Source organism: Eucyclogobius newberryi, unplaced genomic scaffold (assembly GCF_026437365.1).
Source record: "Eucyclogobius newberryi isolate DKJ021-1_F unplaced genomic scaffold, fEucNew1.0.hap1 SCAF_16, whole genome shotgun sequence".
Lineage (NCBI taxonomy): Eukaryota > Metazoa > Chordata > Actinopteri > Gobiiformes > Gobiidae > Eucyclogobius > Eucyclogobius newberryi.
In genome coordinates, this window is record NW_027315790.1 from 11340928 (window position 1) to 11367886 (window position 26959).

The 26959-nt window shown below is 42.0% G+C and overlaps 3 protein-coding genes across 3 annotated transcripts in view; 2 read left to right on the top strand and 1 right to left on the bottom strand.

Moving 5' to 3' along the window:
- pum1 (pumilio RNA-binding family member 1) overlaps positions 1-20032 on the top strand; it is a 28622-nt gene extending 8590 nt beyond the window's left edge. The window contains exons 8-23 of the mRNA XM_072447535.1: positions 157-418; positions 5945-6038; positions 6109-6207; positions 7491-7633; positions 7712-7850; positions 7938-8072; positions 11609-11905; positions 12017-12259; positions 13149-13419; positions 15208-15337; positions 15423-15557; positions 16129-16266; positions 16807-16932; positions 17132-17253; positions 17351-17543; positions 18361-20032. Of these exons, the coding sequence (XP_072303636.1) occupies positions 157-418; positions 5945-6038; positions 6109-6207; positions 7491-7633; positions 7712-7850; positions 7938-8072; positions 11609-11905; positions 12017-12259; positions 13149-13419; positions 15208-15337; positions 15423-15557; positions 16129-16266; positions 16807-16932; positions 17132-17253; positions 17351-17543; positions 18361-18492 (2659 nt within the window). The 3' untranslated portion in view covers positions 18493-20032. The remainder of the gene's footprint in view (positions 1-156; positions 419-5944; positions 6039-6108; positions 6208-7490; positions 7634-7711; positions 7851-7937; positions 8073-11608; positions 11906-12016; positions 12260-13148; positions 13420-15207; positions 15338-15422; positions 15558-16128; positions 16267-16806; positions 16933-17131; positions 17254-17350; positions 17544-18360) is intronic.
- Positions 16580-26959, bottom strand: part of gpr3 (G protein-coupled receptor 3) — a 116473-nt gene continuing 106093 nt past the window's right edge. The window contains exon 3 of the transcript XR_011927032.1: positions 16580-16592. The gene's annotated coding sequence lies outside the window, so the exon portion shown is untranslated. The remainder of the gene's footprint in view (positions 16593-26959) is intronic.
- The window catches only part of sdc3 (syndecan 3), a 39597-nt gene continuing 33486 nt past the window's right edge, over positions 20849-26959 (top strand). Inside the window, exon 1 of the mRNA XM_072447519.1 lies at positions 20849-21249. Within this exon, the coding sequence (XP_072303620.1) occupies positions 21196-21249 (54 nt within the window). The 5' untranslated portion in view covers positions 20849-21195. The remainder of the gene's footprint in view (positions 21250-26959) is intronic.

The window sequence follows — 26959 nt, forward strand, 5'->3', positions numbered from 1 at the left end:
ATGAGCCTATTAAATGTCATTTTTTGTTTTAAAACATGAGATGCTTAAGTAAAGATAATCAAGAGCATGTTTAAAGACCAATAACTGCACACCACCATGACTGAAGAAATGCTAAACATACTTTCAGGTGTTAACAGATCTTTGTTCCTACTGTAGTCGCCCCCCAGGGAACATGCAGGCTCCAGGCCCTGAGGGGGACTTGCTTGGAGGCCCTGGAGGTGTGGGGGCTGAGGGCCTTGCTCCTTTGGGTGGTGGCGGGACCAAACCCCAAGAGGACTTCTCTGGTGTCGAGCAGGGTGGCGTTACCATGGACCCCATGGAGTCAGTGATGGAGCCACTACAATTTGACTATAATTCTCAAATGCCCATGGACTCTGCGCCCACTGTGGGCTTGTTTGACTACACCAACCAGCAGCAGGTGAGTGCAATAGTTGTGCAAACAAACACTTGATATCAGATTTTGAGGTTGATAACTGATGCGGTCATCTGAATTTTCATATCATGTTGACTGAAATAGTGATGCATCGCTTTTGAGATCAAGTTTGATCAAAACTAATTTATAGAATCAAGTTGGAAGATTTTCTTGAACACGGCTTAACACCTGCCACTTTAACTAGAATTTAATCAACATCCACTCATTGCAGTGTTCACTTCTGCGTTACTCCTGTACTTTAACTGTAAAATTGTGTACATACCAGTGTTCTTGCTGGGCTGAGGTTTGAGGATGGCGGTGGGACACCGCTAAAGGCGCTAGCAAAAATTCGATATGGAAAGCCAATATGATCACATTCTGCCATTTAGGAGTAGCGTAGCGCTCTCGGTGCTCGCTCTTGGCGCCCGCTCGGCCGTGCACGAGCGCACGGTTATCTTAATATCTGGCGATATTTTTTCAGCATGGGTTGTGCCGGTGGCAGCATGGCGGGCCACCATGCCAAAAGCCCTCAGCAAGAAAACTGCATGGCACACCGCAGGGCACACTTCGCTCGCACGCCGTGCGCTCATTTACAGCGCACGCTGTTAAAAGCGCCGCTTTATTTAGTAAAAGCGTCGGAAAATACGGTGTGTTACACTGCTCCAAGTGGCGGAGGTTGATCATAATTTTGGCTTTCCATATTCCATTTTTTTAAGTACTTTTTGCGGACAAAATTATTTGGACGGGGTGTTTTCAAATCCTATCTAAAAGCCTGCTCAGTATCGATATATTTTTTTAGAGCGTTTTTTGTGCCTAATAATAGGTTTTAAACGAGGTGGAATTGTACTTTTGATCTGCTGCTTGTGCTGCGCTCCTCGGCCGAGAAGGAGCTGTGGACCTGATCACAGGTTGATCTGTGCAGAAGATGCTGCTGCAGCATGTTTAGACCAGGCCAATTGTTTGGCAAGAAACATGCAATACTTTACTAGATTTATAAATAAGTGCTTTGTGGATAAACAAAAAAATGAAATTTCATACATTTTCTTATCCAGAGTAAAAACATTAGCCATTTGGTCAATTTTAAAACCCTTTTTTCCAAAATGTATCTGGATACGTATCGTAATGAGGGAATTGTATCGGAATATACAAGTATCGGGATGCGCATCGTGACCCCTGTATCGGGATGCGCATCGTGACCCCTGTATCGGGATGCGCATCGTGACCCCTGTATCGGGATGCGCATTGTATCGGGACCCCTGTATCGGGATATGCATCGTATCGCGAGGGTCTCTGCAATACCCAGCCCTACCGTGGACCGAGGCTTTCTGCTGCTATTTTAATGGAACAGGCTGTAAACTTAAATCCAAACCGGTAATTAAATATAAGTGTGACAAGTTCACTAATTTTCAGACATTATTTGACATTGACATCCTCAATGATCAGTTTAGACATGTTTACTCCTAATGACTTTCGTGTGAGCAGTTTAAAGGAGGGGAAGACTAGTCCGAGATGGTTCATATGACACTAAAATGTACGTGATGTACTTTGGTGCAAGTTCATGGAGAAACTTGTTCGATTTAAAACCTGTTACCACCCACCTGTTCGCCGGCGAGCATTTTCTATATCTCAAATATTCTCTTACATCATCACTTTTATTACCGTGGTCAATACCAGCAAGCCATACATCATTTTAAAGCTTATTTTCTCAACAAAACAAATATGTCATTGATTTACGTTGAATAATATGCCCCAAGAAGCAATTGCCGATAGTTTGTGAGAAAGTCTCAACTTTTACAAACGCATGCCCTACCTGTTTGCTGTTTATGCCGGAAACGGCTTTAATTCTGTACGTCCTTGTACTCAGTCTGTCCGTAAGGAATCATTGAAAAACAATATCCACTTGTATTTTTCCTGAAGTTATCAGATTTCGAGATATTGTAAAGTAAACAAACTTTTTCTTCATTTCTCGCCGGACGAGAATGCGCTTGTCCGCTGCATTTCTCCGTCCATAACAAATTACCTGTTTGACTTATAAGATAATGTTTTGCATCGATCTCTTCCTCAGACTGTTACCTACAGAATGAGCCCATCCACGAATTTTTCTGTCACCGGGTTTGTTTGCTACAGCTTCCGGAGGAAAAAAATGCGGCGCTTCCGAAGCGCCCGTCCATCTTTGTTTTTAGCCCTTAGCTTCTGCTAACAGTCACGCAGGAGACTTTGAGTGACATATTATTCTAGCCAATAAGGAGACCTTTCGACAGGTAGGCGGGACAAAGGGTTTATTTACACAGAATTCTCCCTGTTCTCGTGCGTAAGGCTGTCAGAACCTAGATTTTTCTGCATTTTGCGACTAGATTTTACGTATCATTACCTGATTTTATTAGCCTTTGGCACGCGTATTTTGTTATATGTATTATTATATCGATACAAAAATAAAATAAAAATATTATATATATATATTTTTTTTTCATCTTTATATGGGAAATTCATGGGTAAACTCATAAATACACATTTTCACATTAATTGTTTTTAGCAGTTATAATGGGTATTAGTGGCCTACAAAACATCAAAATGTATGTTTTATGATCATAGAGGAGCTAAAATTGTAATAAAGCAGTTTGGCACATATTTGGATCACTTGTTCCGAATATACTTTTTGATACAAAAAGGTCAACAGCACCAAAATGCCTGTTCCTAGAGATCTGCAACTTTACATAGTTGTTGTCAACAAGATAAACAGCATGTACAGTGAACAGCATAAGCACACAATGAAGTGTCTTGCTCAGGACCATTACAAATTGACAATATTCAGGCGAGACTAAAAAAAGGATGTTCTGTTTATGTTTGGGCCTCTGTAGTGTAAGTTCTGAAGCCCTGACGGTGTTCATGTGCACATCTGCAGAAACTAGAAGGCCTAAGCTTTCTAATGATGCATCACACTTGCATGTGGGCTGTAAGATCCTCTTTTAATAAGCAATGCCATTTGGGTATGTCCAACCATTGTGCACAGGGCGAAAATAGGTGGGTGGTAACAGGTTAAAGTCAATTCTGAGCGAGAGGAAGCCAGTGTAGAGACCTGAGCACAGGACTAATGTGGTTGTACTTCCTGGTTCTAGTCAGGACCCGAGCAGCAGTGTTCTGGATGTACTGCAGCTGTTAAATGGCAGCATGTAGAGGTTGAACAGAAGGGGTCCTAGGATTGACCCTTAGTGCACCCCACAGGTCAGGGGCATGTGGTCTGAGACACGGTTATCAATTTCAACAAAGTACCGTACTTGTCTTTCAGATGGGACTTTAACCAATTTAGGGCAGTGCCATTGATGCCCACCCAGTCCTCTAGTCTTTGTAAGAGGATCCCATGATCGACAGTGTCAAAAGCAGCACTCTGATCTACCAGAATTAAGACTGAGGCTTAGTCAGTGTTCAGGCGGATGTCATTTGTCACCTTGATGAGAGCAGTCTTAGTGCTGTGTGTGTTAGTTCGCTAACACACGCACATTTTTGATGACTGGAAAACATCAAATGAATTAAGAGGCAATCTGTGAGCTGTTGGCTTAACAACCCTTTTGAGGGCTTTGCCCAAAAGTTCCAGATTAGAAATGGGCTGATAATTGCTCAGTACTGCAGCATCAAGACTGCTCTTCTTTAGGAGAGGCAGTTTTCAAGGCCCTTGGGAATGTTCCAGATTGAAGCAACATGTGAGCAAGCAGTGCTAACAAACTGTTCCGCACAGATTTTAGAAATCTGGTAACACATTTAGGTAGCATGTAGATGAAGTGGGTTACATGTTACAGGTGCGAAGTGATTTAGCGCCAAGTTTCTGGCGGGTTTTAGGGTTATTACATGCGTTGTGGAATTTATAGCATTTTTAATGAACCTGCCCTGAACTTTGCCATTAAAGAATAATGCCGTATCATTACACTTAGATGTGGAAATTAACAAACTGGCTAGCTCAACTGCCTTTAGAACTTATCTGTTTACTGTTGCAAACAGGACATGCGAATTGTAGATTTCAGAACAATATCCTCCCTAGTTCTTTACAAAATGAGGTTGTACATGTACAACTTTTCATTTTAAATCTTTTTGAATCTGAAACTTTGATTTGCGCAATTTCTGCTCGGCCCAGCGGCACTCCCTATTTCTGTGCTCTGATCAAATGATTGTTACTTCTGCTGTTATGCCTGTCAAGGTAGCCCCAATATTGTCTCACTAAAACATAAAACCCCAAAAGGGCTCAAGTTGCCGCGGTAACCACATTTTAATGAAGTTTGGTGTAATTGAACTGTTTAATGACGCACTATTTCATATTTTCCCACCATCTGTCTTTTAAGAAAACTTTCACCATGTTCTGCCATCAGACTCCGCTCTAGTCTCTAGCAGACAGGAGTTTTGCCATGGCTTTAAATTAATCTTGTCAATGAGTCAAATAACCAGCACAAACTTAACAGCGCAGGTGTGCACGGCTGAGCAACCTGCTGAGCATTCGGCACAAACAGCACAATGTTGTAAAACAAGCCTACATTTACCCAAACAAAGTACAGTGTATCAGCTTACCGATAAAGATTAACGGAAGGTCCAGAGTTTCCCGAAAACACGCTGTGTGTAAAATCCATGTCTGTTGTCCGCGCTAAAGCCAAACGGGCATGAATAACACTTTGCTGTAATCCTCATTGGTCCAAGTAAACGCGAAAACCCGAAGTAAATGTGCCGTGGTTAAAATTTAAGCCAAACCAAAAGGCTAGCCTACCGCGGCCTCATGGCTAGCCCTAACCCGGCGCGGCACAAAATAGCCTAGCAGTTTCAGCCGCGCGTCGCGGCTCTGTAGACACTCCCAAAACAAAAATACTAGTCTTGCCATAATCCTCCTCCTTCACCCATAAACGTGTAGTAAAAGCATAAGCACATGCTGTGCATCAGTGCTGTATATGCGCAAAACAAAAGTGCAATTTAACATGAGAATCAGCTGTGAGCTGATGCCAGGTGCTCAGAGATGCTCAAGATGTCTTTTTTGCATAATATTGTCCATTAATGTACAAGCATACTGTCACTTATCCATGCTGTTATATTTGTTGCTATAATTCAAGTCCAACCTCAATTACATGCATTATTATGGGCCTATGGGCATCCCTTGTTGAGGCACTCCAAGTTACCGCAATGGAAATTGTCAAACCGCAAAATCCCTAGCTTATTTTTAACGTTCATAGGTAATGGTGTCCAGAACATTGCAAAAACGCTAGATTTAATGGAGTTTGACAAATGATTTACATTAGAACATGGGACATTTTCAAGCAGTTTGATACATGGGCACATAAGTCTCTGAAACTCTTTATGTTTTGAACTAAAAGACTAGTAGGTCAGTGTTTACAGGAACACTGCTGCTTTTGCTGGTGTATGTGAGAACCTAAAGTGTGATTGTTGCGTCTGATTGGCCCATTTTGCAGACCATAATTACACTTTTTAAAAAAAATCTTGATTTCACTTCTTGACAGTGTTTAAATATCTCATTGACTGTTTCTTCACTCTTATTTGCAGTTGTTTCAGAGAAATAATGCCCTTGCAGTGCAGCAGTTAACTGCAGCCCAACAGCAACAATATGCCTTGGCAGCAGCTCAACAATCTCACATTGGTGAGTGTGGTTCTGTTTCTATGGATGGTGGACAGAGACATGAGATTAATTATTCCTTTTTTTTTTACAGGTTTGGCCCCAGCATTTGTGCCCAATCCTTATATCATCAGTACTGGACCTCCTGGAACAGATCCCTACGCTGCTGGACTCGCAGCAGCTGCTACACTTGGTGAGAAACAAAACTGTGCTAAATTCAAAGGCAACAATTTATGGTTAACTTCTAACCTTGTTATGATTGCGTTCCTTCATCATTAGTTTACTCCGTTGTATGGTCCCGCATTCAAAGCTCCAAAAATGTCTCTCGGCTTACTACACTGTAGTTATTATTAAAAAAAAAAATTCAAACTCCGGGTCATACATTTGAACTGTTTTCAACAGTCTGTGTAATCCCTCATTCATTTTAAACTGTAAAATAAAAATGTGCTTCTTGTTAAAGTGAAATGCCACTATGAAGATTAATATCAGTTCTGTAGATTTTAAGTTAATGGACCTGTTTTTTAAGCCTATTATATCACGAAAATTTACCTCCTGATATCTTTTAATTTAGACATTTATTTTATAACGGAGGGTGAGTGTATTTTTTTTTTGGAAAGGTAAGCAGCGCAACATGTCCCACCTCTGGCTAGTTTGGAGCACGACCCTGCATCAATTGAATCCCTCCGGACGCTGGGAATAAAGTGCGTAGGAAGCCGCTTGAATCTGAGCCGCTTCCCGCAGCATGCACGCTGGAAAATCTCTTGTGCAGAATTCAAACTATTTTGGAGGACTGTAAAACTATTTATGAATTGTGCGTGAAGAAAAGATGGACATTGAGTTTACTACATGGAATAATATGGAGGACAAGGAGGCTTCACATTAGTAAGAGATTTACTACAGTGCTGATGCTTCTTGTCCTGAAAAGTATTTAAAATGAAGCAAAAAAACATGGCTGCTGCCCAAAGCAATGCTGTAACTGTGAAGTGGTAGCAATTTGAGATCTATATGGATTAGAACAATTCTGGTGAAAGTGTTTGAAGTAAATTGTAGAAAAAGATTCAGTTGTAGTCATCTGGACTCTTTTTCCTAAAAACAGTCCAAATAACTACAACTGAATCTTTTTCTACAGAGACTCCTGGACGAATGAGGGATTACGCCAACATTTCTGAAGTGAATTTAATAAACCTAGAGCAGGCCTTCCTGGATTACACCTATGTGACATAGACAGGTTTTTAGACAGACATTTGAAGTGTAAATGAGTATTTCCTCAAATACGAGAACTGTATTGTAACATGATCGAAAGCGGGGATCACTTTATGTGGGTTTTTCTCTATATAAACATTTTGTTAGAACACAAAATACCAACACAATTTAACAATGTTAAAATCCTGCAATTATGTGTACTATTTCATCTTAATGTATTTTTGTCAAAATGTCTTTATAATTTTTATATGTGTGGTTTATTTTCCTGACCAGGTCCGGCTGTAATGCCTCCGCAGTACTACGGTGTTACCCCTTGGGGGGTTTATCCTGCCAACCTTTTTCAGCAGCAAGCTGCTGCAGCCAACAACTCGGCCAACCAGCAGGCAGCAAGCCAGGGGCAGCAGAACCAGCAACAGGTCAGTCAGCCAGGGACGTGAAGCTTTGACAATTCCTGCATATAATTATTTTTATTTTTTTATTTTTAATGTGTCTAGGTAATGCGTGCTGGGGGAAACCAACGACCTTTGACCCCTAGTCAGGGTCAACAAGGTCAACAGAATGACCAACTGGTTGCTGCTGCAGCAGTGAACTCTGCTCTTGCTTTTGGTCAAGGTTTAGCTGCTGGTGTCCCTGGTGAGCGATACACACAAGCTGGGTTTATGTGAGATGTTTGATAACATGAACTTGCTCCAATGTTGTATCAATATATCTGATTCCCAGGTTACCCGGTGCTGGCCCCTGCAGCGTACTATGATCAGACCGGGGCCTTAGTAGTGAACACTGGAGCTCGAAGTGGGCCGGTCCGCCTCATGGCCCCTGCCTCTGTCATCATATCTCCCACTGCTGCACAAGCGGGTAAGTACCCACATAATCTGGAGGAAAGATTCAACAGAAAATGTAAAAAGACTACAGCAGAGATAACATTATTTCAACTGCACAATGCAATGGTATATGAGCTCCGTTATGGTGACCCACTGGAGTGGGAGAAAAAAACAGACATGTGAACAGACCACAGATGGACTAAAATATTGGCTATTGTTGATAGGGAAAGTAGGAGAAAGCGGAGGATAGTGCGTAAGCTGCGATGCTTCCCCAGCATAGTTTTTTATTTTCTGTTCCTAACTGGCCTGGCCATAAGTTATTTTCTAAAAGGAATATTTTAAGCCTGTTCTTATTGTCATATATTGATTAAGTATGATTCAGGCTTAACAACTTGATTAAGGTTAAGCTTATGAATTTGGGTTAGAGTATTAGTTAAGGGATTACTAGGCCTGAATCATTCTTAATAAATTATTTGTTCACTATGAATGAAATCTTTGTTCATGCTTCACTGAGGTAAAAATAAGTATAGATATTATAAAGTGTTACCAAGAATTATTACAGTCATAGGGGTGATTTATTGTCCATAAGTGTTTAAGTGAAGACATTTTTCCCAGTTAAAGGTTGAATGGACGATTTTTTTTTGGCATAAATCTGAGTCTTATTTCCTCGTGGCGTGGACTGCCGATTAGTCCTGCCACGTATCAATCATAAAACGCACCTACCGCTCATCTGCAGCCGCGTGCGGCTCGTCCCACATTTCCACGTGTCTAAGCGCATTGATCTATCATAATATAGTTCCCTCAGTGTACGGGGCAAAATGAAGACGGCGAAAGACTGTTCGAGCTGACTCATAAGAGACGGAAATCTACGGGAGACGAGAGTTGCGATGCGATCCGTCGCGCTAATAAACAAACCCACGTGTGTTGTATCAGTCCGCAAGGGGAAGTGCGCATGCGCACTTCTGCCCGAGTTCTCAAATCGCCGAAAAATCGTCCATTGCGCCTTTAACTGCAGTTTTTCATTTTGCATAATTTTCTACTTGTAATAATAATACTATTGCACAACCATATGGCGCCCACGTGTACGTATACTAGGGCTGTAGTCGACTAAATAAATTCTTTGTTGCTCTATTGACAGATTATTTGAATAAAATAGTGTGACAATAGCAAAACTTAAGTATCTCCATGTACTGTATCCAACGCCGAACTGCACTTTAAAGACTACAACTCGGTGAATATGAGTTGGATTATACACAGCATTTTGAAGCTTAACATACAGAGAAAAGGTCTAGGCTGTCCATACTGTCCCCTCTGTCCTTGAGTACTCTGTGTGAGCTGATTTACTTGTGTCTTCACATCTGGTTCATCTTCTCCTGAGCTTGTGCTTGGCGAGTGAATTTTACATTGTCACATGAGATATTTACACAGAAAGATGGTCTATGGTTAGTGATGCAGGGTTGTCTTTTGACCCGCGGGTCAGGTCTGGCCAAGAAAGTAATTTCAATGTGGCAGGTTCTAAACTTCAGGTCGCCGTATATCGCATGTCTGTGCTCCGGGTCTTTGTATTCAGCCGCGTCTAGATTCACTTTCTCATTAGACAAATTTATCTTTGAATATGAGTCAGATTGTAATAAAACACACAGCGTTTTTAAATACAGTTTAAAATACAGAGGACACTACGTGACCACTGTTCAATGACGTCTTATACAGTGTGTAGAACGCTTGTGCTTCCTGATAGAGGTCCCCCCCCCTCCCGGTGGTAGTTGGACAGTTAAAATGTATAAATTGTATGGGCCGCAGGGTTCAAAGTGTGGGGAAAAAAGTCCCAAAATTATGGTATTTATACAGAAGAGTACTTCTAAAGTGTATTTATATATGTATGATCTAAATTAAATGTATGATTCACTCAAAGTATAATATTAATTAATATAATAATAATAAGATTATAATAATCTTAAAGTCGACTAATAATGTTGGTCGACCAAGACGCCTTTGACTGATTAATCCACTAAACGATTCAAGGATTGCAGCCCTTAAGTATACAATTGTGACGTCTAAGTTGGTTGAAACACCAATTATTGGATTTATCTTATAAAGACTGAGCAAACCTGTCACGCTGCAGTATTTATGAACTATTCTTAATCACACATGTGCCCTTTTTCCATTAGTCTCGACTCGGCTTGGCTCTACCCGGCTCGGCACAGCTGGTGCTCAGTGGTGCTGTGTAAAACTGGGCGTGGAAACGGCGCTAAAGGATGTCTGCTCGACAGACACCACAACACATGACAACTACTACGCACTACAATATCGTAACTATAAAACATCAGCAAACTGTCACATTAACCGCCAATAAAGCAGACCAAAGCAGATAGAATTACGGACACAGAGGAAGGATACAAACAGAATAAAACTTTATTACTCACCTCGTGAAGCTAAAGTTAAACTACAGCGTTCTCATCCATGTCCTTATAAAATTTCCCTCCCCAATCCAATGAAGCCCAGTCCACAAAATGTCACTTAATTCAGTTTGAAGCATTTTTTTACTAAAATAAAACATTTAAGAAAGTGTCGCTCTTCATGTGGGTTTGTTTCTAATCCACGCTGGAAGAGTGAGTAAATCCCCTGCAAATTAGAGCTACAGTACACTCTTTCTGTGCATTAAAAGTTTTTATTTGCCTTACTCCACTGCAGTAGATGTGCATCTAAACTAGAAGTGCAGTGCGCCGGTCGTTTTCTTTGTCATCCTCCCGGGGGTCATGTCGATGTTATAAGACTCCATGTTTGTGGGTCTGCATTTTATCTCTTACGTTTAGAATTAAGCCTCGTAAACAAGCTGCGCAATACTTACAAGTTTAAATAGACACTGCAGCGTTCCTTCAGCGTCTGACAGTCTTCGGACGTCATGTTTAGTCCCTACTTGGCTCGACTTGGCCCAAGGGGGAAGAGGATATTAAAAAGTACCTGGTCTGAGGAGGTAGCACCAAATGGTCTAATTATGACTTGCACAGTAAAAAGGCCTGCAGGCTTTATTAGACTGGACAGATGAGTGAGAAATGGGGGATGAGAGAGAAGGGAGGACATGCAGTAAATTGTCAGGATTTGAACTCGCAACACTGCGGCCGGCTGCACATGGAGCCTGGCATACGTGTGCTGTGCCTTAATATACAGTTCAGAACAACAACTACAGGTCAGAACTGCTTCTCTGTGAAGGCATGTGAGAGCTGAAACAGTCCTCCAGTCCCGATCAGGGAACATTTTAATCTTAATTTACTTAATATTGGCTAGTAACTGATCAAATCTATGAGAATATAATACATTTTATGTATTTTTTTTACTAAATTGGGCCTATTTTACACTGTCCATTTTCATCAATATGCACTGTCCTCTTCAAATAAAAGAAACATAAACTCCATGTTTGGCGAATCGTAAGCTCAATGTCTGAAGGTCCCACACACCAAATTTAATTTATCCTGTGCTTGCATTACACATGTACACAACAATAATAGTACCAGGAACCTTGATAATTGATAAATGAGATGTTACAATATCTTATCTGATCATTTGCTCCAGTGGCAGCTGCAGCAGCCTCGGCGGGTGGTGCCAACGGTGGACTGGGCGGCGGTGCCAACGGTCCGTTTCGTGCCATGACGTCGCAGCAGGCTCAGCAGCAGGGTGGTCCGGGTGGTGGTCTTGGGGGCAGCTCCTTCTATGGCTCCTCCTCCCTCAGTTCCTCGTCGCAGAGCTCCTCTCTGTTCTCTCAAGGCTCGGGTCAGCCCGGGCCGGGGTCTGCCTCACTGGGCTTCAGCCAGCCCACCTCGTCTTCACTGGGGGCCACTCTTGGAACCCTGGGCGGCTTTGGGACTGCAGGTATAATTGCATTATTTCAAACAAAACATTTCAAATTAATTACTGTCAATAAGCAATACTGGCTCTTTATTGTGCAAAAAATGATCACATCATTTCTCTGTCTCCATCTAGTGCCCAACTCTAGTGGAGGAAGCGGGTCGCGAAGAGACTCCTTAACAGGAAACAGTGAGCTGTACAAACGAACGCCGTCGAGCCTCACCCCGATCGGCCATGGGGGCTTTTATAATGGCACCTTGGGTTTCAGTCCTTCTCCAGGACCTGTAGGAATGCCATTACCCAACCAGGGTCCCTCCCATTCACTCACCCCTCCACCCTCACTGTCCAATCACAGTTCCTCATCCAACCTTAATCTCGGTAAGTGCTTCAAACATTAAAGTGCACATGACCGGTTAGACTAACCATTTCACTAAAACTGGGTAAAATTGGACATACTATGTAAAATCAACTTTTTTTTAACGTAATAATGGTCCCGCCCCATAAGTTTACAGAGTTCCATTTAGATCGATGTTTGAGTAATTCTGCATCGTCCTGTATTTGAGACTTGAGTACTGTGAACATTTCTACTAATCTAATTTACACAATCTAACACAATTGTCATTTGATAAATACAAATATTTCATTTTTTTAGTTTATTTTCAATTAATGTTTCAACTGTCATAAAATTGTATTCCTGCATTTCAGATGGAGATGTGTCTTGATGACAGATTCCTTTTAAGAAATCAGTGCCGCTTATTTTAATATCCACTTTTTGTCATTTTAATTTTTATAAACTGCAACTTGATTGGTGTGAAACTATGATCAATATCTACTGCAGATATTATTCCAGCAAACAAATTAAAATCTGCCATATGCACAACTGCTCAAATGTGTTACTGTAGATCAGGGGTGTCCAAACTTCATCGAGGGCCACATTTTGAAACTTATACGGAGCAGAGGGCCACAAACAACCCAACAATTTAGTGAATCATTCAAAATTTTGCATTTGACGTTGTTTTGAGACTTGGAACGTTAATATTAGGTTGGTATAACATAAAGATGTTATATCATATATGTTATAATTTTTCTAATTCTACAATTAAAAAGTACTACTTTTTGTTGTTCGGGCCAACTTAGCAGGAAGCTTTTAGGGCCAACAAAAATTGGTCCAAGGGCAGGATTTGGCCCCCGGGCCACAGTTTGGACACCCCTGATGTAGATCATGCAGAGCTATTCCACTCATTCCTCTGTCTGTGTGACCCTCCAGGAGGCCTGACAAATGGAAGTGGGCGTTTTATATCAGCAGCTCCCGGAGCAGAGGCCAAGTACCGCAGTGCCGCCAGTTCGGGCTCCTCTCTCTTCTCCCCTAGCAGCCAGTTGTTCCCGTCGTCACGGCTACGCTATGGAATGTCCGATGTGATGCCGTCTGGCCGAAGCCGTTTGCTGGAAGACTTCAGAAACAATCGTTATCCCAACCTCCAACTCCGAGACATTGCTGGACACATAATGGAGTTCAGCCAAGACCAACATGGAAGCAGGTATATCAATTGACTTATTCAAACAACTCCACATTTATGTTCAGATCAAACGTGAGCATAATGCAAGCATGTTTAGTAAACGGCTTCTGAAATGTAATATAATACTCTATTCAATTTTGTGAAATTGTCAAATTAAAAGCTCTTTCTCATCAATCCAACCTCCCCACCGCAGTTATAGTCAAGGCAACCCTTGTCCCTCCATGTCCCCTAATGTGTCAAAATGGTAAAATGGTTACGTTTGCATTGGGTTTTTCTACCTTCAAGCCACTTTACATCAAGGAACCACTCACCTATTGTAGCTGCGATCTCACCGCCATGGATGTTTTTATGTCTGGCGTGCCGACTACCGACCTTTGGATCAGAGACGATCGCTCTACCACTGAGCTACTGCCCCCCAAACTGGGCTTCTGACCTTGCGTTCCCCTGCGTAAATGCTCTTTCCCACTGCAGTGAGAAATACGTACTAATGATGTAATACCTTTCTAACAGCAGGCCTTACAAGTAGTTAAAACTGCGGGGAGCAGATTTTGTAAACAAATTAAACAAGTGCTTAAACAACAAACTATAGTCCTGAACACATCATCGTGTATGGGATCACTTACACGGACAAAACGGACTGGATTTTGCAAAAGGAGGTACTTGTGTTAGGATTTACACAAGCTGAGCTAAATATGAATGACAAGACAGTTCTGTGAACGGAGCCTGGACTCAATCGCTCTTCTTGTGGCGAGTGTAGACCCAGATTCTATGAACAAAACCTGCAAAAACTTGTCCACGCGACCTCCTCAGTACCCGTGAGCTCCGACTGCGTCATTCACACTAAAAACACTTTGTCCGCCTCTCGCCAAAACTTGCCTGACTTTCAGTCTGGGGATAATCTCTTGAAAGAGCCTTAAAGTCCTCTACAGTTTTAGCTTCATCCATACCAAAGTTGGCAAGGAAACATGCAAAATGAACCCTTTTAAGAGCTTTAAGCAATGTTTTAATGGTCTCTCCTCAATAACTAAGTTGTTCTTACTCCTCTCTGAATGTTTGAGTAATCGCTATCTTGTTTTCACCCATTCCTTACACCAGTGCTCTTCAAAATGTTAAACGGTGTAAGGTTCAGTAGGGTTCTTTCCATCCGCCTGGAAGTGCAGACCAGTTTCATGGTTTTGAAATGGAAGTCAATGAAGTGTTTTATACATTTGACAAAATAACACATGCCTTTTAACTCTTCTACTAGGGTTGTGTTAAAAAAATTAAGCTACGGCGATATATCGTCACAGACTCGTATCGATTTTATTTAAAAAAAGGTTTTTGTGACCCATAAGCTTTAAACGAGGTGGAATAGTACTTTTGATCTGCTGCTTGTGCTGCGCTCCTCTCGGCCGAGAAGGAGCTGTGGACCTGATCAGAGGCTGATCTGTGCAGACAATGCTGCTGCAGCATGTTCAGACCAGGCCAATTGTTTGGCAAGAAACATGCAACACTTTACTAGAAGGTGTTCCTTATATTTATTTTTGGATCATTTGGTTTGATGAAGTTATTAGAGCAGAATGGATTTAAAAATAAATGCTTTGTGGCTAAACATGAAATTTCATACATTTTCTTATCCAGAGTAAAAACATTAGCCATTTGGTACATTTTTAAGACCCTTTTTTCAAAAATGTATCGGGATACGTATCGTGAGGGTCTCTGCAATACCCAGCCCTATCTTCTACCACATTCTAAATGATGTATATTTAATGAAGGAGCCTTAAAATAGCTGGAAGTGGAAACCTGATTACTTTTCTCTTGACTTTTCAGGTTTATTCAGTTGAAGTTGGAGCGAGCCAGTTCAGCAGAGCGCCAGCTGGTCTTCAGCGAGATCCTACAAGCAGCATACCAACTTATGGTGGACGTCTTTGGAAATTATGTCATTCAGAAGTTTTTTGAGGTGTGATGATCTTGTTTAAACTGCAAAAGAATAGGTTCTGTGATGTTTTTTTTCTAACATTTGGGTGCTTGCCAATGTTTGTCAGTTTGGAAGCCTGGACCAGAAGCTGGCTTTAGCGGAGAGGATTCGAGGCCACGTCTTGTCTCTGGCGCTGCAGATGTATGGCTGCAGGGTCATTCAAAAAGCTCTGGAGTTCATCCCTTCAGACCAGCAGGTCATTGTAAGTACATTATTTCAACTGTACTTTTAATTGAGTATGTGATGAGGGTGTCCGGGTTAGATTAGTTCAACTATTTTATGAGAAGAGAAGATTTTCTTAATTAAACTTTGTGTGATCTCTGAGTATAATGCCCTTATCCTTTTATTCAGGTCATTTGCATTTAGATTTTTAAGTTCATTTGTGGATGACTACGTTCTACCAAACTGAATAGTTCATGATTATGAGAGTGCAGATTTTAACTCTCAAATGATATTCTTTCTTGTGTACGTGTGTATGTATGTTTTTACAGAAGGCAATAGGCATAATTCTATACAAAGTCACATGAAGCATGTTTCCTGACTCACTGTGAAATGGTCTTAATGGCAAAGGGTACATCCATCACTCCTAATAGAATATAATTCCGGTCTTGGGGGCAGTTGTATTGTATAAAACCAGTATTATTTGTTGGGCTTTGGGCTACAGTGAAAAATGAAGGAGTTATTGGAAAATGCTTTTAGGCAGTATTTGATTTCCCAACATCGACCGGTCCATCTACTCACTCTGCCTCACGGTCATCCTCTTGTCCCTCCAGAGCGAGATGGTCCGTGAGCTGGATGGACATGTTCTGAAGTGCGTGAAGGACCAGAACGGTAACCATGTGGTGCAGAAGTGTATCGAGTGTGTCCAGCCACACGCCCTGCACTTCATCATAGATGCTTTTAAGGGACAGGTGGGTGTCTCTGTGCGCACCAGTCAATAGTTCCTCTTTGAATCACTGAGTGCCTTCCACACACGTTCTCTCATGTACACAGTGTCACAGCCTTAAGGCTAGCAGCATATTGTCACTGCCAAAACGCATACACACAAACTCTTTTCCAGGGACGTTGTCATGGCAACAGAAACCAGTCTCACCAGCCATCTTATTTTATTATGTGCTTAAATGTTACATTAGCATAACTGTTAATAAGTTTTAAGGCTGATTCTATTAAACACTTTTATTTTCACTTATATAATTATAAGCTAACCAACCACATGGTTTAGCATGTTGTGCAACTACTGTGTTACTCCGATTTATTTAACTGAAAGCATGTAAATTTGCTCTCACCTGCGCTGCAGCTGAGGTTTGGTTCAAGTATGACAGTTGCTCTATTAACACACTTGGTATGGGAAAAGTTTTATTTTTACACACTTTGACAGAGTCCCATGTGTTTTGACCCCAGAGCCACTGGCCTGGGCATTACTAACAGGGCCTACTGGCTGTGTCCCGCAGGTCTTTGCTCTCTCCACTCACCCGTACGGCTGCAGGGTCATCCAGCGCATTCTCGAACACTGCCTTCCAGAACAGACGCTGCCCATCCTGGAGGAGCTCCATCAGCACACAGAGCAGCTCGTGCAGGTAACATGTCCACAGATCTCAAGTTTCTCCATTTCAGTCTTTTCAGAATACACAGGCCTTATGTTTGTTTTTGTTTTTTTCAATATATATAAGCGTCTCTCAGTGCAACCAGATTTTGGCCGCGTTTGTCTTGATGTCAAGTGCAGCAGCTGGTCTCACATTTTGGTTGATGTGTCTGTTCGGTTCCTCTTGCTTTCAGGACCAGTATGGCAACTATGTGATCCAGCACGTTTTGGAGCATGGAAGAGCGGAGGACAAGAGCAAGATAGTGGCAGAGATCAGAGGAAATGTACTGGGACTCAGCCAGCACAAGTTTGCTAGGTAAAACAAAGCATTTGGATGGTTTGATTCTTATCCATGTGGATTTTATCGGCCAGACACTAAATTAAGATGGTTTAACTGTCTCTTTTCCTTTTAGTAATGTGGTTGAAAAGTGTGTGACCCATGCATCCCGAGCCGAGCGAGCAGTGCTGATCGACGAGGTTTGCAGTCTGACTGAGGGCCCACACAGTGCCTTATATACCATGATGAAGGACCAGTACGCCAACTACGTAGTGCAGAAGATGATCGACGTGGCCGAGCCCACACAGCGCAAAATTGTTATGCACAAGGTTTGTTTTGTTCATTTCAAATGTTATTATTGAAATAACTGAAGGGGACTCATTTGTGCTAGTTTATTGGATCATGTATTTTGAGTGATTCAAGCATGTTAGCATGAGTAATCTTTATTTGGGGCTTGAGTGCTCGAAAAAAAAAATCAGATTTCACCCATCCTTCCCTGTGCTGTAATTACTAGCTATTTTTAAAACATTTAGACCCTGGACTGGTTTCTAGAGTGATCAGATGTGAATGGTAGAAATGTTAGGTGCTAAATAAAGACATGCGCACACGTGTGTTTGAGCCGCTCTGCTGTGTCCAAAAGAAGCAGGAGAGAAGTAGTGTGTGGATAAGCGTCGCTGTGTGTTTACTGACCAATCACTACTAGCCATCCTGGACCCTGCACAACTTGTACAAGTTTCAGTGCAAGGGCTTTAATTTTGTCCCAAATTTTTTGGAGGTCTGGTCTGCCTAAATGTGTAATTATGCTGTTTTTGATCAATATTGCTGTTTACAATGCACAATATGTAAAATGAAGATATTCATATAAGACTTTGTCTTACTAAATACTACAATTAAAACATAACATGCCTTCTTTAATTGCCACAATTTCCACATCAACTGTTCTAACTTAAACTACAATTGAAGTTGCATAAAATTTGTCAAACTTAAGTCTGACACATTTTAACAAATGGCACTGTGCGCCTCATGGATTCCCCTTGGGATAATATTCTATATGTCATACTTAAGTAAAATGGCTACAATACAACACTGTCTATTCAAGGTTAATAAATTATAATTGACTTGAACTTGTCTTTTATCTTTGGTCAGATCCGGCCCCACATCTCCACTCTGCGAAAGTACACATATGGCAAACACATCTTGGCCAAACTGGAGAAGTACTACATGAAGAACGGCGTTGACCTGGGTCCTCTCTGTGGTCCTCCAAATGGGATCATGTAAATCTCCTCCCTCTTCGTCCTGAAGCCCTTTCCCCTGGAATCATGTCTGTCAGCTGCCTTTTCACTGAAGTCCTCCATGCCGTCATGTCTAACATCCCCAACTCTAATTGACCCTTTGGAGAATGCCGTTCCCTCTTTTCCCTTCGTCATTTACTCGCAGAGGACATAGGAGTACCCCTCGATCCCTTGTTTCCATGACAACCTTACAGGAGGAGCCTTCATTGAGTTGTTGTGTGCCCGTGCCCCTCCCCCTCCGAGCCCTGGCCTGCTGATCTGGGCCGAGCAGGGAGTGGACAGAGGTGAGACTCTGGCTTTCTCATCCATCCACTCACGCCTTTTTGTTTTGAATTTTTATTTCATTTCTCTTTTCATCCGATAAAAACAAACTGAAAATCATCACTTTTTGCTACTGCTGCACCACAATCCTACTGTCCCTCCTCCCATCCTTATAGCTATTTACCACTATGAGATGGAAGAAGTATTTAATTTGTCTGACTTCACTGAATCATAGACAAAACACACACACACACACCATCAGCTAACCAGCAGACAGATCATTTAGCATGGGAGATTCGTTTCTGGTCTTGCTTCTATAAATATAACGTGTATACTTGGTGTAGACCTTTGCATATATATATAAATATATATATATAAAACTTTGTAGTTTTTTCTGGTTTTTGATGTTGAATCTGTATCTATAATGTATCCTAGTAGTGACCACATACTTCTGACTGTATAATTGTACATTTGTAAACCCTTGTAATGTAAAAGTGCTTTACCACCCTTTTTTGGTATGAGAAGAAAATGAAAAAAATCTCACGTTAAAAAAACTTAGAAAAAAACTGTGCATTTCAGTGTATATTCTCACCTCCTTGGTTGTGACATATGAGTTGTTGTATATTGTAAATTGTAATATCAAATTTTTGTTTTGAAAAGCCCTTTCTATACAGCGTAGTACTTGTACAAAGATTCGTCACGCTTGGTTTTATCTTGTCACTGCTTAACTTAAAACATTGATCTCCCACTGAACCCCGATTGGACACATTTTGTTATATTTAGTGGTGTCTTCTCATTTGTTCAAGAGTTTTTCTTTTTCTTTTGACCTTTTTTAAGCTTTTTATAGGAACGCTTTACCCATGAAATGTCATGATCGGGTTCGCTGAGCGGGTAATGATTTTTATCCTGACTCCACAAACCCTTTAAGTTCATGCCCAGGTTCTCTGGGGGAGGCCTGGATTGTACAGAGGAGATTCTTGTGTTTTTTGGCATTTCTCTAGTGCTGTAAGTGCTGTATCATACTGTCCATGTCCTTTTGGGTGAGAGGCATCCCGCTGATAGTGCGGTGTACATTTGGAGCAGCCTTGTGTATATTTACTACGAGCACACCTGTAACCATATGTGTATAGTTAACAGAACCTGTGTATGCTTATTGCCTGGGCAACTATTTTTTGTAACTCCTGTTGTAGATTGTCTCTAAACAATTGTGTGATCTTTATTTTGAAAAACCAAACTGAACAAAAAAAACTTTGAAAATTTCACAATCTCATACTCTTGTGTTTATTTGCATTTTGTATTGGGAGAGATTTAATACCAGAGATAAATCCACCTCGGACTGATGGGGAGTGGTGTTTTTGTACATGAACCTGACTGATTAATGTAGCTGGCATGTGAAAAGTACAGCCTAGACTGATGCACTCTGTTGGGACTTGTTCCAGTGACGCACACTATAACATGGGATGAACAGAGCACATGTTTGACTCTGTAGATGAGGGAAGGATCCTAAAGCACCAAGCTAATATTTAGTAATTATACAGTTACTCTGGAGCTTGTACTTCTATTTACTCAAGAATATTGTGTATGAAGAAAACATTACAACTTATCAAATCGATTCTTAGTGTATTTATTTGGAGAACAATTAATGTCCACTGCAGCAGTTTATTTGGCAGGAACAATACAGTCATAGTAACAAAGTGCACAGTTTGCACTCGTCCCTGGCTGGGCTTCTGCAGATGGTTCTGATTGGCTGCTGAGACACTTGACACTTCATTCTGTGGACTCAGGTGGACGCGGACATTGGTCGTTTATGAAGTTAATTGGTTATCTATAAATACACCCGGTAAATTGGTCGCCAAAACAATCGGCCAGCGGGTGAAACTAATCCGCGGCAGCCCCGAAGAGCCCGCGGGACGTGTGTATTTGTAAGTACTTTGATGCCTGCTGGTGCCCGGGCGAGCTGCAGGGGGCATCCTCGCCCTGGCTGCTGCTGGAGATGGGAGATACCCCCACCTCTCACACACGCACAAACCCTCCTCCTGCCACACTCCCGGGCCAGGCAGCGACGACACACGGAACATCCTGCCCTCGACGGACGGAGAGGGGGAGGAGACGCACAGACCCAGTGTGGGCTGGGAACAGACGCGACAAGAGCAGCTTTAGTGGATCTATCCGGTCCCGGAGCACAAGAAGCCGGAGGAGCGAGGGGAGGGCCTGGCACAAGCCGCCTGCTTTAGTGGAGCACGGGAGCAGAGGCAGCGCGCTACCGCCGACACAACTTGGATTAACCGAGCCGCCAAAGAGGACGGCGGTCTGCGCGTGGAAGTTGGAGATCCGGAGCCGCACAGAGAGCAGCAGCAGCGGCAGCAGCAGCGGCGTCTGTCCCTCGCACCTCCCTGAACCCTGAGACGGCAGCGGCGGGAGGCTCACCATGAAGCTGCCTCGGCTCCTGGCGCTGGCGGCTCTGCTCGTTCACACCGCCACGGTAAGAGCCGTCCTTTGTTACGCACAGGTGTGAGTGAGTCCTTAAAGCTGACTCTCATGGAAAAAAGACCAACACTCGACCTAGATATGAGCCTTATTAGCCACATCTGACTCCCGTTGGGATCAGAGGGGCTGCTGGGGCCCCCACCCCCCGTCCACACGCGCCTTTGTGTCTCAGACGGGTTTATACTGTGGCAGGAGGTGTGTGTGCGCGCGGGCATGTGAGTGAGTGTGGCGGTAATTAGCGGGTAATCTCTAATTGGACTTGATTATACAGCGCCTCTCTGTGTGGAGTCTGTCTCGCGCGCTCACATCCGGCCCCTGATCTGGACCGGCTGCGATCTGCGGGGTTTATTACCGGGGTTTATTACCGGGGTTTATTACCGGGGTTCCCTGGACCACTGCGCGCGCGCGTCACTGTCCGGCGACTGTAACCTGTGAAGTGCACGTCTCTGGAACTGTGGCGGGGCATTGTTCAAGTTTGGGCTGTTTCCCGGGGGCATCCTCCCCAGACTCCATCACTCTCTGTTCCGTGGAGCTGGACGCAAAGGCAAAGGCTACGTGTGCGCGCAGTGTCGTGGGTGGAGGAAAACGGGGGAAGTTAACGGCGATGCAGTACGAAAGATAGCATGGCATGATGTCATCGGGATACGCGAGGAAGGCGAGCTGATTAGGCATGCACGTCCCTCACCATCATCACCATCATCATCACCATCATCACCATCATCATCATCATCATCATCATCATCATCATCATCATCATCATCATCCCCATCCCTCTCAACACCTTCTCTCCGGAAGCATCCATGCCAGGTTTTACCCCCCATAGGCTCCGGCAGGACGCCCACACTTTCCGCCGCCTTGGATCTAGATTTATCCCATGAGGAGGAGGTGAAACTCACTGAATCATTGAAAGAAAATGGAGCATCCAAAAACGGGCACATCTACTAAACTAATACAACAGAGTCTTTAACTGAACATTGCCCTAGTGATGAGGCTTAATAATGTATAGAACATCCGACGCCTTGTCCTGCTTGACTTGCTTTCTCTTGGAAAATATTCCTTCAACCCCCCCATACTTTTATGTTTTGTGGGATCCATGAGATTTGGATTTGTCTGTGGTCCATGTCTAATGCTTTTTGTTGGGTTTCTGGGAGATTGGAGCAGCAGCAGCCTTTGAACTTCATCCTCACTTATATCTGTATTGACCAATCTACAACACTTTCTTTTGGGTGACCCTTTTTTTCTCTTAAAACATTTTTTGTGGGCAAGAAACAGACACAGAAAAGACAAACGCATGCTCTGACTTGAGCTCTAAATGCCCCCCAGCTGAATTGTTTATGAAGTATTTTCTTAAGTCTACATAATCACTCTGTTCTTTTGAATAGGGACACAGGGGTCAAGGGGCCGCTCCATGTCAGATGCAGATTCCCTTAACAAAAGCAAAACTTGGCTTTCACTGCTGCATGTTGGTCCTCAGTTATTTATAACCAAAAATGCACTAAACTATATCTTGTTCCGTCTTCTTCCTTCTGGCGAATGTTTGTGCAGCAATAGTTTAAACACTTTAAACTTTCCATTACTGGCTCCGTCAGTTTTGAGACACATTCCTCAACTTCTACAGTGCTCTACTCCTCCAGTGTGCCCTACAAACAGCCCAAATCTCTTTAAATGAAAATTAAAGATTAGCCACAGTTGCTTTAAGTACTGAATTTCCCAGAACTAATTGGTGTTCCTTAAACACATTGTTTTCAAGGGCCTCTTTGGGTCCGGGGCCCCGGGGCATTCGCCCAAATTGCAGTTAGTAATCCATCCTCGTCCCCATTTCTTGAATGGAACGGAGAATCTCTGCCGTGCACTGCTCAAGCATGTGTCGGATGTGCCTCCTTTTATGTCTCACCATTGGTTTTCGTTGACGTGATTAGCGCCCTGTGTGGATTTAGAGTTATCTAGAGTTTGAAAGCTTGGATTATTCCTCGTTTTGGTTTATTTTATTCAAATTTAGCTCATGACTACAATTTCTACATGTCTTGAGTCCTTATGCTGTTATTTAGCATTTCATTGCAACACTCTATCGGTCCATTTAAATAACAGCCACTTGAGAACTAATCTAAATCAGGGCTAAGTTAATTGCCCTTTTAAATGTATGGACTTGTCTCGTCTGTCCCTCGTGTCATTTGTCACAGTAGCAGACTCTGGTCTCTGGTGCACACAGCGGATCATCACTGTCTTGAGTGCAGCCAGAGCCAAAGATCCTCCAGCTGACCTAATCTGTCTTTAAGACTACGGTAGGAAATGGGTGTGACACACTTCACTCTATAAAGTACCAGCGCTCGTCCAAAAAGGCTGCTCAAAGTGGTGCTTGTTTAATGCTATTGCAAACCTGGCAGAAGTTGAGAGAGAGGATTTTAAACGTTATGGTCCTTCATTTGTCAGAAATGTACTCAATCCAAAGTAAGGGTCTAGAGCCCGGTTAGGTGAATTGGTGACTTTTAAAGGCCCCTTAGTGAAATGATGTGACATTATGTGTGGTGGTTATTTATCTGTGTAAACTCTGCAACTGACTGCCCACTGTCCATACTGTCCCACCCATGGCCCATAGTTGTTTGAGTGTGACAAGCAGACAAAATCCGTGTGCACGCTATACTGTTAAGCAGATTAAGCTGTAGCTTTAGCCAGACTTTGAATCTGTTTGTTCTAATGTGTATAATGACGAGGCATATCTCGTACCTTGTGTCTGATGTAATGAATCCTAACGTTACCTGCACTTTTCATACCAGCCTTATGTGGAGTCGTCCTGACAGGCGCAGGTGTTCTGGCTAAAGGTAATGCTGACATGTAAGTCGACGGTCCCACAGTGGTTAGCGTCACCTTAAAGGGCTTAGACTCCGTGTGGGGATCTTCAACCTTCTGACATCACAACCGGATGACTTTATTTTACACTAGACTCATTTTCCCAGGGACATCTGTTGCGTCCCTCACTCTCCATCTGTCTGCGAGTGGCTCAAAAATAGGAACAATATCCTGCCAAAGAGTCGTTCCCTCTTAACTGCTATTTGTCAATGTGTGGATCATGTTTAACCCGTAAAAATGAATCAGTGTTTTGTCGCTTTCTTCCGATCACAGACAAAGCCCCCCATAGAGAGAAAGGGAAAGAGAGGAGGGACAAAATGAGGAGAAATAAGATGGTGTGATGTAGAGTTTGGAATGTGAGAGGCAATTTGACACAGGAAGTGGGTTCATGTGAGTCGGGCAGAAGACAAAGTCCTCACTCATGAACAGCTAAAAGTGCAGGAACATGATGAGGTCCGTGGAGGTATTTCAGGTGCACGTGTGAACCCAAGGGTCTCGGCTTCTACAGAGGACATAAAAAGAACTGTTTCAAATGCCAACTACAGTCAAGTTTATCAGAAACATATTGAATGAAGCTGCCAAGTGTTGACACTAAAATGAACAAATTGTTGCCCGTAGCCAGTGACTGCCCTTATCACTCTGGTTTGAACCAGACTGGAAATCCATCCCAAAAACACTCCAATCCAATACTGTATGGATTTTTTTTAGCTGATATCAATAAACACTATTTGCCAATACCAATATTTTTATTTTAAAATCCATAGCAAGGCCCACAAATCTATTTTACCTTGAAGTAAACATCACACTTTCTCTTTTCACTGTATTAAAAATAACTGTATTTCTTTGGGACATAAAATAAGTTGCATAATTGTGTAAATGTACAGCCATATTTTGAGTCTAATTGCTCTTTTATTCCCATTTTTATTCATTAGTCTTTAAAAAAAAACTGGGAGCAACACATGAACACGCAGAAAAATATCTGTGCCAAATATCAACCAATTTTTGCTATAGATATTGGTAAAAGCTTGTGTATATCTGCCGATATTCGTTCCGATATATCATCCATCCCTAATTGAAATTTCAGACTGTATTAATGAATGTATTGTACAATAAAAAATATTTACATTAGTTCTTCTTAGTTTCCATTGCAGAAGTAGAAAATGAAATGTGAACCTTTTGGGCTCTGGGTCATCCTCCATAGGACAAAGGAAATGAAAGAAATGGCCTTCATATTCTGACTGCATTCAAGTCTGTGAGAAAAAAGATTCCTCATTCCTCTGTTTATCTCCCTTGTGGGTATTTTTGTGCAGTGGTTTGGCTAAATTACTTTGCTTTATCTACTGTATTAAAAAGTTTTTGTGTTGCTTTGAATGGGAAAAGTCCCGGCATTGGGTAATAACACTGTCACAAAAGCAAAGGAGTTGACATGTACCACATTCTCTTGAATAATTGGGGCTTATAATTAGTTAAACTTCCCCTTGGTGAGGGCACAGAACAACCTTTTCTGGTAAAAAAAAGAGTCCAAACGAAGAATAATTGCCATGAACCTTTTAAAGAATTATAAGTGAATTTGAATGAAGTTGCAGTTTGAATGATTCAGTCAAGTTCATTATTCGTTTGGGACTTACGAAAGATACATTTACAACTCTAGCCGACTTCCTTGTATAAGAACAAACGAGACAAATTATAGCTTGTATTTGACCCTTTTCATTAGTTGGAGCCACAGCTTTTGTTTGTCAGACAGTTGCCACTGGTAACAAAACAAGGTCTCAAATATGGCCTGGAGGTAAAAAAAAACTACAAGTACAGTGAAAAGTTTGAAAAATCTGTTAGTTTCCAGGGAGGCTTATTGAATTTTTTGAAGTTTTTACTTTTTATCTTGTGACACAAAGTAAAGCCACACTGACGTAAGGGACATTTTTTACGCCTACAAATGACAGCTTTATATTTAAAATGGTTTAGAGGAACAGAATTTCAATTTTGTCGAAAATCCCATCAATCAATGCCAACCAAACAGACATGGATCAATGTTGTTTTGCATCATCTGATTTAGCAGGACTACAGGTCAATACGCCTTAGTGGGAAACCTCGGAGACGACCCTAAGCTATGGCCCTTGAATTTAAACATCACTGGTAGCAATTCCAGAGTGTTGTGACAGTCTTAATTGTAGCTGTTTTTGACCACGTTGTAATCTTAAGTCTCTAAATTGAGCTAATCGTCCCGGGCTGAACATTCCCAGACCTTAGGAAATTGAGGCAAAATTAAGGCAAACTTTAATTTCCTTCCTTTTAACATAGTTCCTTTTTAAAATGACTACTCTTGATGTAATTGTGGCGACGCACAGACTGTGGTAAACTGGCATTTTCCAGCCATGTGGATTTAAAAACCATGAAACGATGTTCTGGAGGAAAATTATGTCTAAAAGTATTTTAACCAACAATTATGTTGTCCCAATCTTCTGTATTTACCATCTTCTAAAAACGACTTACTTGAAAACACTATGAACCTATAGCATCCTAACACTAAGCAGAGACCGAGTTCTTTTGCTGATGCTGAATTACTTTGACAGTTTTTCATGTATTTCCTAATCATTACTTTTCTTGAGGAGATGGAGCCTGTGGTACATATTTATCATAGTTTTAAATCAGACAAGTGAAGAAAAGTCTGAAAAATACAGAAGTAGTGCTGAGTTCTGAAGAGAAATGTCAACACACAGTTCATCCAAACAGTCTACATTTAACAGTTTAAACATTCATTCATGAAAACAATGGTGTGGTTATCTACTATTATTTGCCAAATAATAACTTGTGTAAAGAAAAGTGGTTGCTGGGTAACAGTGATGCGATTACCTCTACTT